The sequence below is a fragment of the Pleurodeles waltl genome, chromosome 5 (genome assembly GCF_031143425.1).
Source record: "Pleurodeles waltl isolate 20211129_DDA chromosome 5, aPleWal1.hap1.20221129, whole genome shotgun sequence".
NCBI lineage: Eukaryota > Metazoa > Chordata > Amphibia > Caudata > Salamandridae > Pleurodeles > Pleurodeles waltl.
Window position 1 is genome coordinate 1,416,132,995 of NC_090444.1, and position 13,879 is coordinate 1,416,146,873.

At 46.5% G+C, this 13,879-nt stretch overlaps 1 protein-coding gene across 2 annotated transcripts in view; it reads right to left on the bottom strand.

Moving 5' to 3' along the window:
• KCNQ5 (potassium voltage-gated channel subfamily Q member 5) overlaps positions 1–13,879 on the bottom strand; it is a 1,862,282-nt gene that overhangs the window by 278,624 nt on the left and 1,569,779 nt on the right. For both annotated transcript variants that reach the window (XM_069235692.1, XM_069235693.1), the window contains exon 6: positions 453–563. In XM_069235692.1, the coding sequence (XP_069091793.1) occupies positions 453–563 (111 nt within the window). The remainder of the gene's footprint in view (positions 1–452; positions 564–13,879) is intronic.

Sequence of the window (13,879 nt, forward strand, 5' to 3'; positions counted from 1 at the left end):
TATGCCTTTTCCGGTATTTAGCCCACCTACACAGCACTGATAAACTACAAAAAACTTACGAGACTCGATGTTTTCAGCCTGGGGTCCGGACTGCTTTATCTGTTTATTTTTCCACGCAGCGCGGTTGCCCTGCATTTTACATAGCGCGATCATGCTGCGATTCTTTTTCTTTACAGTGACATTAGCTCTAGGTCGAGCAAATGCGAGACCCGTTGCATTGAAAATGCTTGTTTACTGTTGTGTGCGTGAGTGGGGACAGCTGCATGACTACTGGTTCAGATGCAGCCTTCTCTCCCTAAAAGCAAAGTTTAAGAAAAAAATTTTTCAGTGAAAAGCTAAAACTATTGACTGTTGGTGCCTGTTAGTAAAGACGCAAATTGGTTTCGCATAACACACAGGAAACGAGTAGCAATGTTAGACTCCTACTTATTAAACCATGTGGACATACTCACAGCAGGCAAGGCAAAGAAAGAGATGCCAAGCAATGCAAATCCCGCAGAAAGGAGCCGTCCCAGCCAGGTATGTGGAGTTTTATCACCATAGCCAATTGTTGTCAGTGTAATCTGCAACAAAACACAGAAACACGCTGTTACCAAGCTTCATACGAACCAAAAATCTTTGCGCATCTAAAATTACAGGACAAATTTAAAAAAACTATTTTTCAAGAATTTCTCATAAATATAAAGCCAGATTAAGGTCAGAGCCGGTGTTACTTCAGAGACTGTGAACTGTCTGAATCACAAGGCCAGAATCAGAGACTTTATTAATGCAAAGCCAGAGGGGCCACTGGGGAGAACAGAGGCGCTTTAATTCCCCTTACCTTAGGTTCGGTAACTTTTTACCCTTTCACAGTGTAGGAAAGTACCATCTTGCCTGGCATGTTACCCCCATTTTTCACTGTATATATGTTGTTTTAGTTGTATGTGTCACTGGGACCCTGTTCACCAGGGCCACAGTGCTCATAAGTGTGCCTGAATGTGTTACCTGTGTAGTGACTAACTGTCTCACTGAGGCTCTGCTAATCAGAACCTCAGTGGTTATGCTCTCTCATTTCTTTCCAATTTACATTGGCTTACTGGAACACCCTTATAATTCCCTAGTATATGGTACTGAGGTACCCAGGGTATTGGGGTTCCAGGAGATCCCTATGGGCTGCAGCATTTCTTTTGCCATCCATAGGGAGCTCTGACAATTCTTACACAGGCCTGCCACTGCAGCCTGAGTGAAATAACGTCCACGTTATTTCACAGCCATTTTACACTGCACTTAAGTAACTTATAAGTCACCTATATGTCTAACCTTTACCTGGTAAAGGTTAGGTGCAAAGTTACTTAGTGTGAGGGCACCCTGGCACTAGCCAAGGTGCCCCCACATTGTTCAGGGCCAATTCCACGGACTTTGTGAGTGCGGGGACACCATTACACGCGTGCACTACATATAGGTCACTACCTATATGTAGCTTCACAATGGTAACTCCGAATATGGCCATGTGACATGTCTATGATCGTGGAATTGCCCCCTCTATGCCATCCTGGCATGGTTGGCACAATCCCATGATCCCAGTGGTCTGTAGCACAGACCCTGGTACTGCCAAACTGCCCTTCCTGGGGTTTCACTGCAGCTGCTGCTGCTGCCAACCCCTCAGACAGGCATCTGCCCTCCTGGGGTCCAGCCAGGCCTGGCCCAGGATGGCAGAACAAAGGACTTCCTCTGAGAGAGGGTGTTACACCCTCTCCCATTGGAAAATGGTGTGAAGGCAGGGGAGGAGTAGCCTCCCCCAGCCTCTGGAAATGCTTTCTTGGGGACAGATGTGCCCAATTCTGCATAAGCCAGTCTACACCGGTTCAGGGGACCCCTTAGCCCTGCTCTGGTGCGAAACTGGACAAAGGAAAGGGGAGTGACCACTCCCCTGACCTGCACCTCCCCTGGGAGGTGTCCAGAGCTCCTCCAGTGTGCTCCAGACCTCTGCCATCTTGGAAACAGAGGTGCTGCTGGCACCCTGGACTGCTCTGAGTGGCCAGTGCCACCAGGTGACGTCAGAGACTCCTTCTGATAGGCTCCTTCAGGTGTTAGTAGCCTATCCTCTCTCCTAGGTAGCCAAACCCTCTTTTCTGGCTATTTAGGGTCTCTGTCTCTGGGGAAACTTCAGATAACGAATGCAAGAGCTCATCTGCGTCCCTCTGCATCTCTCTCTTCACCTTCTGCCAAGGAATCGACTGCTGACCGCGCTGGTAGCCTGCAAAACTGCAACATAGTAGCAAAGACGACTACTGCAACTCTGTAACGCTGATCCTGCCGCCTTCTCGACTGTTTTCCTGGTGGTGCATGCTGTGGGGGTAGTCTGCCTCCTCTCTGCACTAGAAGCTCCGAAGAAATCTCCTGTGGGTCGACGGAATCGTCCCCCTGCAACCGCAGGCACCAAAAAGCTGCATTACCGGTCCCTTGGGTCTCCTCTCAGCACGACGAGCGAGGTCCCTCGAATCCAGCAACTCTGTCCCAGTGACTCCCACAGTCCAGTGACTCTTCAGTCCAAGTTTGGTGGAGGTAAGTCCTTGCCTCACCTCGCTAGACTGCATTGCTGGGAACCGCGACTTTTGCAGCTACTCTGGCCCCTGTGCACTTCTGGTGGAAATCCTTTGTGCACAGCCAAGCCTGGGTCCACGGCACTCTAACCTGCATTGCACGACTTTCTAAGTTGGTCTCCGGCGACGTGGGACTTCTTTGTGCGAATTCGGGTGAGCACCGTTTCACGCATCCTCGTAGTGCCTGCTTCTGGCACTTCTCCGGGTGCTACCTGCTGATAAGAGGGCTCCTTGTCTTGCTCAATGTCCCCTCTACCTCCTGTTCCAATTTGCGACCTCCTGGTCCCTCCTGGGCCACAGCAGCATCCAAAAATGCTAACCGCACGATTTGCAGCTAGCAAGGCTTTTTGGCGTTCTTTCGGCGGGAAAATACTTCTGCACGACTCTCCACGGCGAGTGGGATCCGTCCACCAAAGGGGAAGACTCTAGCCCTTTTCGTTCCTGCAGAAACCTCAGCTTCTTCTGTCCAGTAGAAGCTTCTTTGCACCCACAGCTGGCATTTCCTGGGCATCTGCCCATCTCCGACTTGCTTGTGACTTTTGGACTTGGTCCCCTTGTTCCACAGGTACCCAAGATTGGAAATCCATCATTGTTGCATTGTTGGTTTGTGTCTTTCCTGCATTATTCCTCTAACACGACTTCTTTGTCCTTAGGGGAACTTTAGTGCACTTTGCACTCACTTTTCAGGGTCTTGGGGAGGGTTATTTTTCTAACTCTCACTATTTTCTAATAGTCCCAGCGACCCTCTACAAGGTCACATAGGTTTGGGGTCCATTCGTGGTTCGCATTCCACTTTTGGAGTATATGGTTTGTGTTGCCCCTATCCCTATGTGTCCCCATTGCATCCTATTGTAACTATACATTGTTTGCACTGTTTTCTAAGACTATACTGCATATTTTTGGTATTGTGTATATATATCTTGTGTATATTTCCTATCCTCTCACTGAGGGTACACTCTGAGATACTTTGGCATATTGTCATAAAAATAAAGTACCTTTATTTTTAGTATAACTGTGTATTGTGTTTTCTTATGATATTGTGCATATGACACTAAGTGGTACTGTAGTAGCTTCACACGTCTCCTAGTTCAGCCTAAGCTGCTCTGCTAAGCTACCATTATCTATCAGCCTAAGCTGCTAGACACTCTATACACTAATAAGGGATAACTGGGTCTGGTGCAAGGTGCAAGTACCCCTTGGTACTCACTACAAGCCAGTCCAGCCTCCTACATTGGTTGTGCAGCGGTGGGATAAGTGCTTTGAGACTACTTACCACTCTTGTCATTGTACTTTTCATAAGAGAAAAATATACAAAACAAGTTCAGTGTATATACATATAATCAAAAAGTTTTGCATTTCCTCTTTTCACTCTTTTCTAAGTGCTGAAAAGTACTTCTAAACTTTCTAAAAAGTTCTAAAAAGTTTAAAAAGTTTTTTTCTGTCTTTCTAAAAGTTCTGAAAACTTTTTTTTCTTTTTCTATCACTTTAACTCTCTCTAAAAATGTCTGGCACAGGCCAAAATGTTGATCTGTCCAAACTTGCATATGATCACCTTAGCTGGAAAGGAGCAAGAGTCTCTGCATAGAGAGAGGTTTGAGTGTAGGGAAGAATCCTTCCTTGGAACTGTTACTTAACATGCTTAGAGAACAAGATAAGGCTAAAAGTGCCCCATCTGTTGAAAAAGTAGCTAATGGTTCACAATCTGATCCAGGGACTCCCGCAGGAAAAAATTCAGGAAAGAAACTTCCTAGCCTGCCCATTACTAGACAGTCTAGCATAGTTGGTAATGATGAAGAGCCACACCATACAAATAGTGTTGTCTCACATCATAGCAAAAGCATTTATTCTCACCACAGTGGTACTGATGTTTCTGTTAGCCAAGCTATTAGGGTGCCCTCTGTAAGGGACAGGTCTCCTTCTGTTCATTCCCATCATACCTCTGTATCTAGGAATGTCCCTCCCACCAACCCTGATGACAGATTGTTAGAGAGGGAACTCAATAAGTTGAGGGTGGAACAAACCTGACTGAAGCTTAAAAAGCAACAGCTGGATTTGGATAGACAGTCTTTAGAATTAGAGAAGGAAAGACAGAAGTTGGGTTTAGAAACCCATGGTGGCAGCAGCAGTATTCCCCATAGTCATCCTGCAAAAGAGCATGATTCCAGGAATCTGCATAAGATAGTTCCCCCTTATAAGGAGGGGGATGACATTAACAAGTGGTTTGCTGCACCTGAGAGGGCCTGTGTTGTACAGGATGTCCCTCAAAGGCAGTGGGCTGCTATCCTATGGCTATCATTTAGTGGAAAAGGTAGGGATAGGCTCCTTACTGTGAAAGAAAGTGATGCCAATAATTTTACAGTTCTTAAGAATGCACTCCTGGATGGTTATGGCTTAACCACTGAACAATACAGGATAAAGTTCAGAGAGACCAAAAAGGAGTCTTCACAAGACTGGGTTGATTTCATTGACCATTCAGTGAAGGCCTTGGAGGGGTGGTTACATGGCAGTAAAGTTACTGATTATGACAGCCTGTATAACTTCATCCTGAGAGAGCATATTCTTAATAATTGTGTGTCTGATTTGTTGCACCAGTACTTGGTGGACTCTGATCTGACCTCTCCCCAAGAATTGGGAAAGAAGGCAGACAAATGGGTCAGAACAAGGGTGAACAGAAAAGTTCATACAGGGGGTGACAAAGATGGCAACAAAAAGAAGGATGGTAAGTCTTCTGACAAGGGTGGGGACAAATCTAAAAATGAGTCTTCATCAGGCCCACATAAACACTCTGGTGGGGGTGGTGGGTCCAAATCCTCCTTTAATCAAAACAAAGAAAAGAAACCATGGTGCTATTTATGTAAAGTAAAAGGCCATTGGACAACAGATCCCAGTTGTCCAAAGAAAAGCACCAAGCCTCCTACCACTGCAACCCCTACTGCTACCCCTAGTGTCCCTACTAATAGCAGTGGTGGTGGGAGCAAACCTACTAATAGCCAATCCAAGGGAGTAGCTGGGCTCACTATTGGTAACTTAGTTGGGGTTGGCCTTGTTAGGGAGGCCACAGAGGCTGTGTTAGTCTCTGAGAGGGCTATTGATTTAGCCACCTTAGTTGCTTGTCCCCTTAATATGGATAAGTACAAGCAGCTACCCCTAATAAATGGTGTTGAGGTTCAGGCCTACAGGGACACTGGAGCCAGTGTGACTATGGTCATAGAGAAACTGGTCCACCCTGAACAACACCTACTTGGTCACCAGTACCAAGTAACCGATGCTCACAACAACACACTTAGCCACCCCATGGCTGTTGTTAATCTCAACTGGGGGGGGGGGGTTACTGGTCCAAAGAAAGTTGTGGTAGCCACAGATTTACCTGTAGACTGTCTACTAGGAAATGATTTGGAGACATCAGCTTGGTCAGATGTGGAGTTGGAGGCCCATGCAGCAATGCTGGGCATCCCAGGGCATATTTTTGCTTTAACCAGGGCCAAAAAGCAAAAAGGACAGGGAAACTTGGATCCTGGAACAATGGACCAAGTGCTCCCTAAAGCTAGGGCTAGTAGAAGCAAACCACTTCCTACTATCCCCCCCTCTACAGTGGATTCTACTTCTGAGGAAGAAGAATTTCCACCCTGTGCAGAACCTACACCAGAGGAGCTGGAAGCAAACACTGCTGAGCTTTTGGGTGAAGGGGGGCCTGCCAGGGAGGAGCTGAGTGTGGCACAGCAGACCTGTCCCACACTAGAGGGTCTAAGACAGCAAGCTGTCAAACAGGCTAATGGGGATGTCAGTGACTCTCACAGAGTTTACTGGGAGGACAACCTCTTGTACACTGAGGCAAGGGATCCTAAACCTGGAGCTGCCAGGAGATTAGTGATTCCTCAGGAGTACAGAAAGTTCCTCCTAACTCTTGCCCACGACATTCCCCTAGCTGGGCATCTGGGTCAAATGAAAACTTGGGACAGGCTTGTTCCCTTGTTTCATTGGCCTAGGATGTCTGAGGACACAAAAGAGTTTTGTAAGTCCTGTGAAACCTGTCAAGCCAGTGGCAAGACAGGTGGCACCCCAAAGGCACCCCTTATTCCACTGCCTGTGGTTGGGGTTCACTTTGAGAGGGTAGGGGTTGACATAGTTGGCCCCCTTGACCCTCCTACTGCTTCAGGCAATAGGTTTATCTTGGTGGTAGTGGACCATGCCACAAGATACCCTGAAGCAATTCCTTTAAGGACCACTACAGCACCTGCAGTGGCAAAGGCCCTCCTGGGAATATTTTCTAGGGTGGGCTTCCCAAAGGAAGTAGTATCAGACAGAAGAAGCAATTTCATGTCTGCATACTTAAAGGCCATGTGGAAGGAGTGTGGTGTAACTTATAAATTCACTACACCCTATCATCCACAAACAAATGGACTGGTGGAGAGATTTAACAAAACTCTCAAAGGCATGATTATGGGTCTCCCTGAAAAACTCCGCAGGAGATGGGATATCCTTCTACCATGCCTCCTTTTTGCCTACAGGGAGGTACCCCAGAAAGGAGTGGGCTTCAGCCCCTTTGAACTTCTTTTTGGACACCCTGTTAGGGGTCCACTCACACTTGTCAAGGAGGGTTGGGAACAACCTTTAAAAGCTCCTAAGCAAGATATTGTGGATTATGTACTTGGCCTCAGATCAAGGATGGCTGAGTATATGAAAAAGGCCAGTAAGAACCTTCAGGCCAGCCAAGAGCTCCAGAAGCAATGGCATGACCAGAGGGCTGTTTTGGTTCAGTACCAACCAGGGCAGAAAGTGTGGGTCTTGGAGCCTGTGGCCCCAAGAGCACTCCAAGATAAATGGAGTGGACCCCACACAATTGTTGAAAAGAAGGGAGAAGTCACCTATTTAGTTGACTTAGGCACTGCCAGGAGTCCCCTTAGGGTGCTCCATGTCAACCGCCTGAAACCCTACTATGACAGGGCTGATCTCACCCTGCTCATGGCAACTGATGAGGGACAGGAAGAAGACAGTGATCCTCTACCTGATCTCTTCTCTTCCACAGAACAAGATGCTCTTGTGGAAGGTGTAGTTTTGGCTGATTGTCTTACTGCTGAGCAGAAAGACCATTGCATAAATCTCCTAGATCAATTCTCTGAACTCTTCTCTACTGTGCCAGGTACCACTTCTTGGTGTGAGCACACTATAGATACTGGAGACAGTTTACCTGTCAAAAGTAAGATCTATAGGCAGCCTGACCATGTCAGGGACTGCATAAAGCAAGAGGTGCAGAAAATGTTAGAACTAGGAGTGGTTGAGCACTCTGAAAGTCCATGGGCTTCTCCTGTGGTACTTGTACCAAAACCCCATTCCAAAGATGGAAAGAAGGAAATGCGGTTTTGTGTAGACTATAGAGGTCTCAACCTGGTAACCAAAACTGATGCTCACCCTATACCCAGGCCAGATGAGCTCATAAATACACTGGTATCTGCCAAGTATCTAAGCACTTTTGACTTGACTGCAGGGTATTGGCAGATCAAATTATCAGAAGATGCTAAACCTAAAACTGCATTTTCAACCATTGGAGGACATTACCAGTTCACTGTAATGCCTTTTGGTTTGAAAAATGCACCTGCCACTTTTCAAAGTTTGGTGAACACAGTCCTGCAAGGGCTGGAAGCTTTCAGTGCAGCATATTTGGACGATATAGCTGTCTTTAGCTCCAGCTGGGATGATCACCTGGTCCACCTATGGAAAGTTTTGGAGGCCCTGCAAAAGGCAGGCCTCACTATCAAGGCTTCAAAGTGCCAGATAGGGCAGGGTAAGGCGGTTTATCTGGGACACCTTGTTGGTGGGGAACAGATTGCACCACTTCAGGGGAAAATCCAAACAATTATTGATTGGATTCCCCCTACCACTCAGACTCAGGTGAGAGCCTTCCTAGGCCTCACTGGGTATTACAGGAGGTTCATTAAGAACTATGGCTCCATTGCAGCCCCTCTTAATGACCTCACATCCAAGAAAATGCCTAAAAAGGTATTATGGACAGCAAACTGTCAGAAAGCTTTTGAGGAGCTGAAGCAGGCCATGTGCTCTGCACCTGTCCTGAAAAGCCCTTGTTACTCTAAAAAATTCTATGTCCAAACTGATGCATCTGAATTAGGAGTAGGGGCAGTCCTATCACAACTTAATTCTGAGGGCCAGGATCAACCTGTTGCTTTTATTAGTAGGAGGTTGACCCCTAGAGAAAAGCGTTGGTCTGCCATTGAGAGGGAGGCCTTTGCTGTGGTCTGGGCACTGAAGAAGTTGAGGCCATACCTGTTTGGCACTCACTTCATTGTTCAGACAGACCACAAACCTCTACTTTGGCTAAAACAAATGAAAGGTGAAAATCCTAAATTGTTGAGGTGGTCCATATCCCTACAGGGAATGGACTATACAGTGGAACATAGACCTGGGAGTAGCCACTCCAATGCAGATGGACTCTCCAGATATTTCCACTTAGACAATGAAGACTCATCAGGTCATGGCTAGTCTTATTGTCCTTGGCTTGGGGGTGGGGGGTTGTGTAGGAAAGTACCATCTTGCCTGGCATGTTACCCCCATTTTTCACTGTATATATGTTGTTTTAGTTGTATGTGTCACTGGGACCCTGAGGTACCCAGGGTATTGGGGTTCCAGGAGATCCCTATGGGCTGCAGCATTTCTTTTGCCACCCATAGGGAGCTCTGACAATTCTTACCCAGGCCTGCCACTGCAGCCTGAGTGAAATAACGTCCACGTTATTTCACAGCCATTTTACACTGCACTTAAGTAACTTATAAGTCACCTATATGTCTAACCTTTACCTGGTAAAGGTTAGGTGCAAAGTTACTTAGTGTGAGGGCACCCTGGCACTAGCCAAGGTGCCCCCACATTGTTCAGGGCCAATTCCCCGGACTTTGTGAGTGCGGGGACACCATTACACGCGTGCACTACATATAGGTCACTACCTATATGTAGCTTCACAATGGTAACTCTGAATATGGCCATGTAACATGTCTATGATCATGGAATTGCCCCCTCTATGCCATCCTGGCATGGTTGGCACAATCCCATGATCCCAGTGGTCTGTAGCACAGACCCTGGTACTGCCAAACTGCCCTTCCTGGGGTTTCACTGCAGCTGCTGCTGCTGCCAACCCCTCAGACAGGCATCTGCCCTCCTGGGGTGCAGCCAGGCCTGGCCCAGGATGGCAGAACAAAGGACTTCCTCTGAGAGAGGGTGTTACACCCTCTCCCTTTGGACAATGGTGTGAAGGCAGGGGAGGAGTAGCCTCCCCCAGCCTCTGGAAATGCTTTGTTGGGCACAGATGTGCCCAATTCTGCATAAGCCAGTCTACACCGGTTCAGGGGACCCCTTAGCCCTGCTCTAGCGCGAAACTGGACAAAGGAAAGGGGAGTGACCACTCCCCTGACCTGCACCTCCTGTGGGAGGTATCCAGAGCTCCTCCAGTGTGCTCCAGACCTCTGCCATCTTGGAAACAGAGGTGCTGCTGGCACACTGGACTGCTCTGAGTGGCCAGTGCCACCAGGTGACGTCAGAGACTCCTTCCGATAGGCTCCTTCAGGTGTTAGAAGCCTATCCTCTCTCCTAGGTAGCCAAACCCTCTTTTCTGGCTATTTAGGGTCTCTGTCTCTGGGGAAACTTCAGATAACGAATGCAAGAGCTCATCCGAGTTCCTCTGCATCTCTCTCTTCACCTTCTGCCAAGGAATCGACTGCTGACCGCGCTGGAAGCCTGCAAAACTGCAACATAGTAGCAAAGACGACTACTGCAACTCTGTAACGCTGATCCTACCGCCTTCTCGACTGTTTTCCTGGTGGTGCATGCTGTGGGGGTAGTCTGCCTCCTCTCTGCACTAGAAGCTCCGAAGAAATCTCCTGTGGGTCGACGGAATCGTCCCCCTGCAACCGCAGGCACCAAAAAGCTGCATTACCGGTCCCTTGGGTCTCCTCTCAGCACGACGAGTGAGGTCCCTCGAATCCAGCAACTCTGTCCAAGTGACTCCCACAGTCCAGTGACTCTTCAGTCCAAGTTTGGTGGAGGTAAGTCCTTGCCTCACCTCGCTAGACTGCATTGCTGGGAACCGCGACATTTGCAGCTACTCCGGCCCCTGTGCACTTCCGGCGGAAATCCTTTGTGCACAGCCATGCCTGGGTCCACGGCACTGTAACCTGCTTTGCACGACTTTCTAAGTTGGTCTCCGGCGACGTGGGACTTCTTTGTGCGACTTCGGGTGAGCACTGTTTTACGCATCCTCGTAGTGCCTGTTTCTGGCACTTCTCCGGGTGCTACCTGCTGCTAAGAGGGCTCCTTGTCTTGCTCGACGTCCCCTCTACCTCCTGGTCCAATTTGCGACCTCCTGGTCCCTCCTGGGCCACAGCAGCATCCAAAAATGCTAACCGCACGATTTGCAGCTAGCAAGGCTTTTTGCCTTTCTTTCAGCGGGAAAACACTTCTGCGCGACTCTCCACGGCGAGAGGGATCCTTCCACCAAAGGGGAAGTCTCTAGCCCTTTTCGTTCCTGCAGAAACCTCAGCTTCTTCTGTCCAGTAGAAGCTTCTTTGCACCCACAGCTGGCATTTCCTGGGCATCTGCCCATCTCCGACTTGCTTGTGACTTTTGGACTTGGTCCCCTTGTTCCACAGGTACCCAAGATTGGAAATCCATCATTGTTGCATTGTTGGTTTGTGTCTTTCCTGCATTATTCCTCTAACACAACTTCTTTGTCCTTAGGGGAACTTTAGTGCACTTTGCACTCACTTTTCAGGGTCTTGGGGAGGGTTATTTTTCTAACTCTCACTATTTTGTAATAGTCCCAGCGACCCTCTACAAGGTCACATAGGTTTGGGGTCCATTTTTAGTATAACTGTGTATTGTGTGTATTGTCATTTCGCAGAAATTATTTGTATAAGACTAGAACAACTCGTCTGCAGTTTATAGGTTCGCTCTTTTCCCGTGTGTTCTCAAACATCTATGCAAACTCTTTTACGGAATGGATTTCTCTGCCAGACTTCTTTCTTGCCCAGATCTATCCTCAAACTACTAATCTCTTCCTTGAGCTAAGATAGCAGCGAATTATGATGGATGCATCGGAAACGTGATACCCTATAATAGGGGTCTCCAACCTTTTGTGTCATAGGAGCTACTCATGTTAAACTACAATCAGCACGAGCTACTAATAAGATTACTGTTCTAATAGTGGCAACATCAGACACCATTACATTAGTGACCACTAAATCGAACTTTACCAGCAGTGATCACCTCATCAGGAGGGAAAAAAAGTTTCGTCAATTTGGAATGCCTACACTTAGGTAATACATGCCAGTCAAAGCTGCAGTGCCCCTGGCACAAAAGTAATCATATCAATAATTCAAAATTCATCAGTAAATATATTTTGGAATTTCAGCCACTTTTTCTCCAACCATCAGCTTAAGAGTTCTGATAATACACACATTTATGTGTCGGAATACGCAATTTTATTATACATACGTTAATTTACTAAACAAAAAGTTCCAATTTAGAAGGCTGGAATGCACACAGAAGAGTGAAGTAAAGGAGGGAAGGATCCATCACCAATAGTCGAGTAAAGGTAAGTTTATTGTGAGTCAAGTAGGACATCAAGAAGCCTCATCCTGTCAGCAAGATGTCCAACCCCCAAGTGCCACAGTCAAACATTCTTCCTATGTCATCCACATTCCATATTCCAAGGACTGTCTTGATAACTAGGATGTGTAGCTCCCATAGTAACAGAACACCACCTAGTTTACAAGTTACAATGAGAGCATAGGTAAATGGGCGTTACCACATCACCTCCCTTCCATTCTAACATCAAAACAATTAAACAATAAAATACAACAAAACCATAGTTTCAAAACTTATAAGAAATCTTATACCGACATAGAAAATCATGAATAGTCTTGTAACCACATTGGTCTCTTTACAAGCCTTTTGGGTCTAGAACACAAGTCACCAGCTGAATTGGAATCAGGTAAAGAACTCTTCCCAACTATCCCACCATCAAGAGTAGCAGGTACACCGGTTTCTCCTGGTTCACAAATACAACATTTCGGCACCCTATTTAAGTTCCATATCTTATGGTCATTTGTTTTCACATCGTTTTTAAATAATTTTATCACTCAAATGGACCCATAAACTTAGTAGGTCCCTTTTCATGTCTTGGAGATTTTATCTTCACCCAATCACCAATTTTTATTCTTGTATCCTTCACACTTTTGCGTACATCATACCATTCTTTCCTCTGAACTTTTCTACTTTGTGCTCTTCTCCTCCATCCATCCACATCATTCACAAAAGGGTCAATAGTTAACCGTTTTTCTTGTACCCACCCAGGAGCCACTTCATGACAAGGCAATCTTCCTCTGAACAGGTGAAAAGGCGTTACACCCATGGAAGAGTGTGGTGTTAAGCAATATTCAAGCACCTTTCTTTTAATTGAATTTTCCCACTTAACTCCTTGTGCCTGTGCTAGTTGCATACTTTCCTTAAGCACCTTAATAAACCTTAATAAAACGTTCCACTACACCATTCGACTCAGGATGATACAAGGCCGCCTTTTTTTGTTTAATACCTCTATCCTTCAAAAAGGACTCCATCATCTTTGATGTAAACTGAACCCCATTGTCAGTAAGAATTGAAGAAGGAAAGCCTTCCCTCTCAAAGAGTTCTTCCAGAAAATCAATCACATCTCCAGACTCAACCGAACTCACAATCTTTATTTCAGGCCACCTGGAATACATGACAATAGACATGAAAACGTAATGATCTACTGATCCTAATCTCACCAGACTGAGAATATCCAACGCCACATGCATCCATGGCCCTGAGGCCTCCTCTCTTATCACCATAGGTTGAACCCTGCATTTTAAAACATTGTCAGATTGAAGACACGCTTGGAAATCTCTCACCTCCCTCTCCACCATAGTATCCATGGCAGGCCACCAATATGTATCTCTTAACCTCTCCTTGGTTTTGGAAATACCCATATGACTAGCATGGGCATGTGCCACTAATTTCTTCCTCAAAGAATACGGAGGAATTAACTTACTATCTTTTATCAGCGCATGGTCAACAACTGCTAATTCATCTCTTACTTGCCAGAAAGGTACAAGAAGCTCTTCACAACCTTTTATAGCACCTCAACCATGCACAGTCATGTTTATTACTTTCTGAAGAATGTCAACTTTTAACAACTCTTCCCTCCATTCTGATTCCTGAATCACTGTGCTCGTTACGAGACAAACTTTTACATCCTGCTCAAAATCCTCACCTGC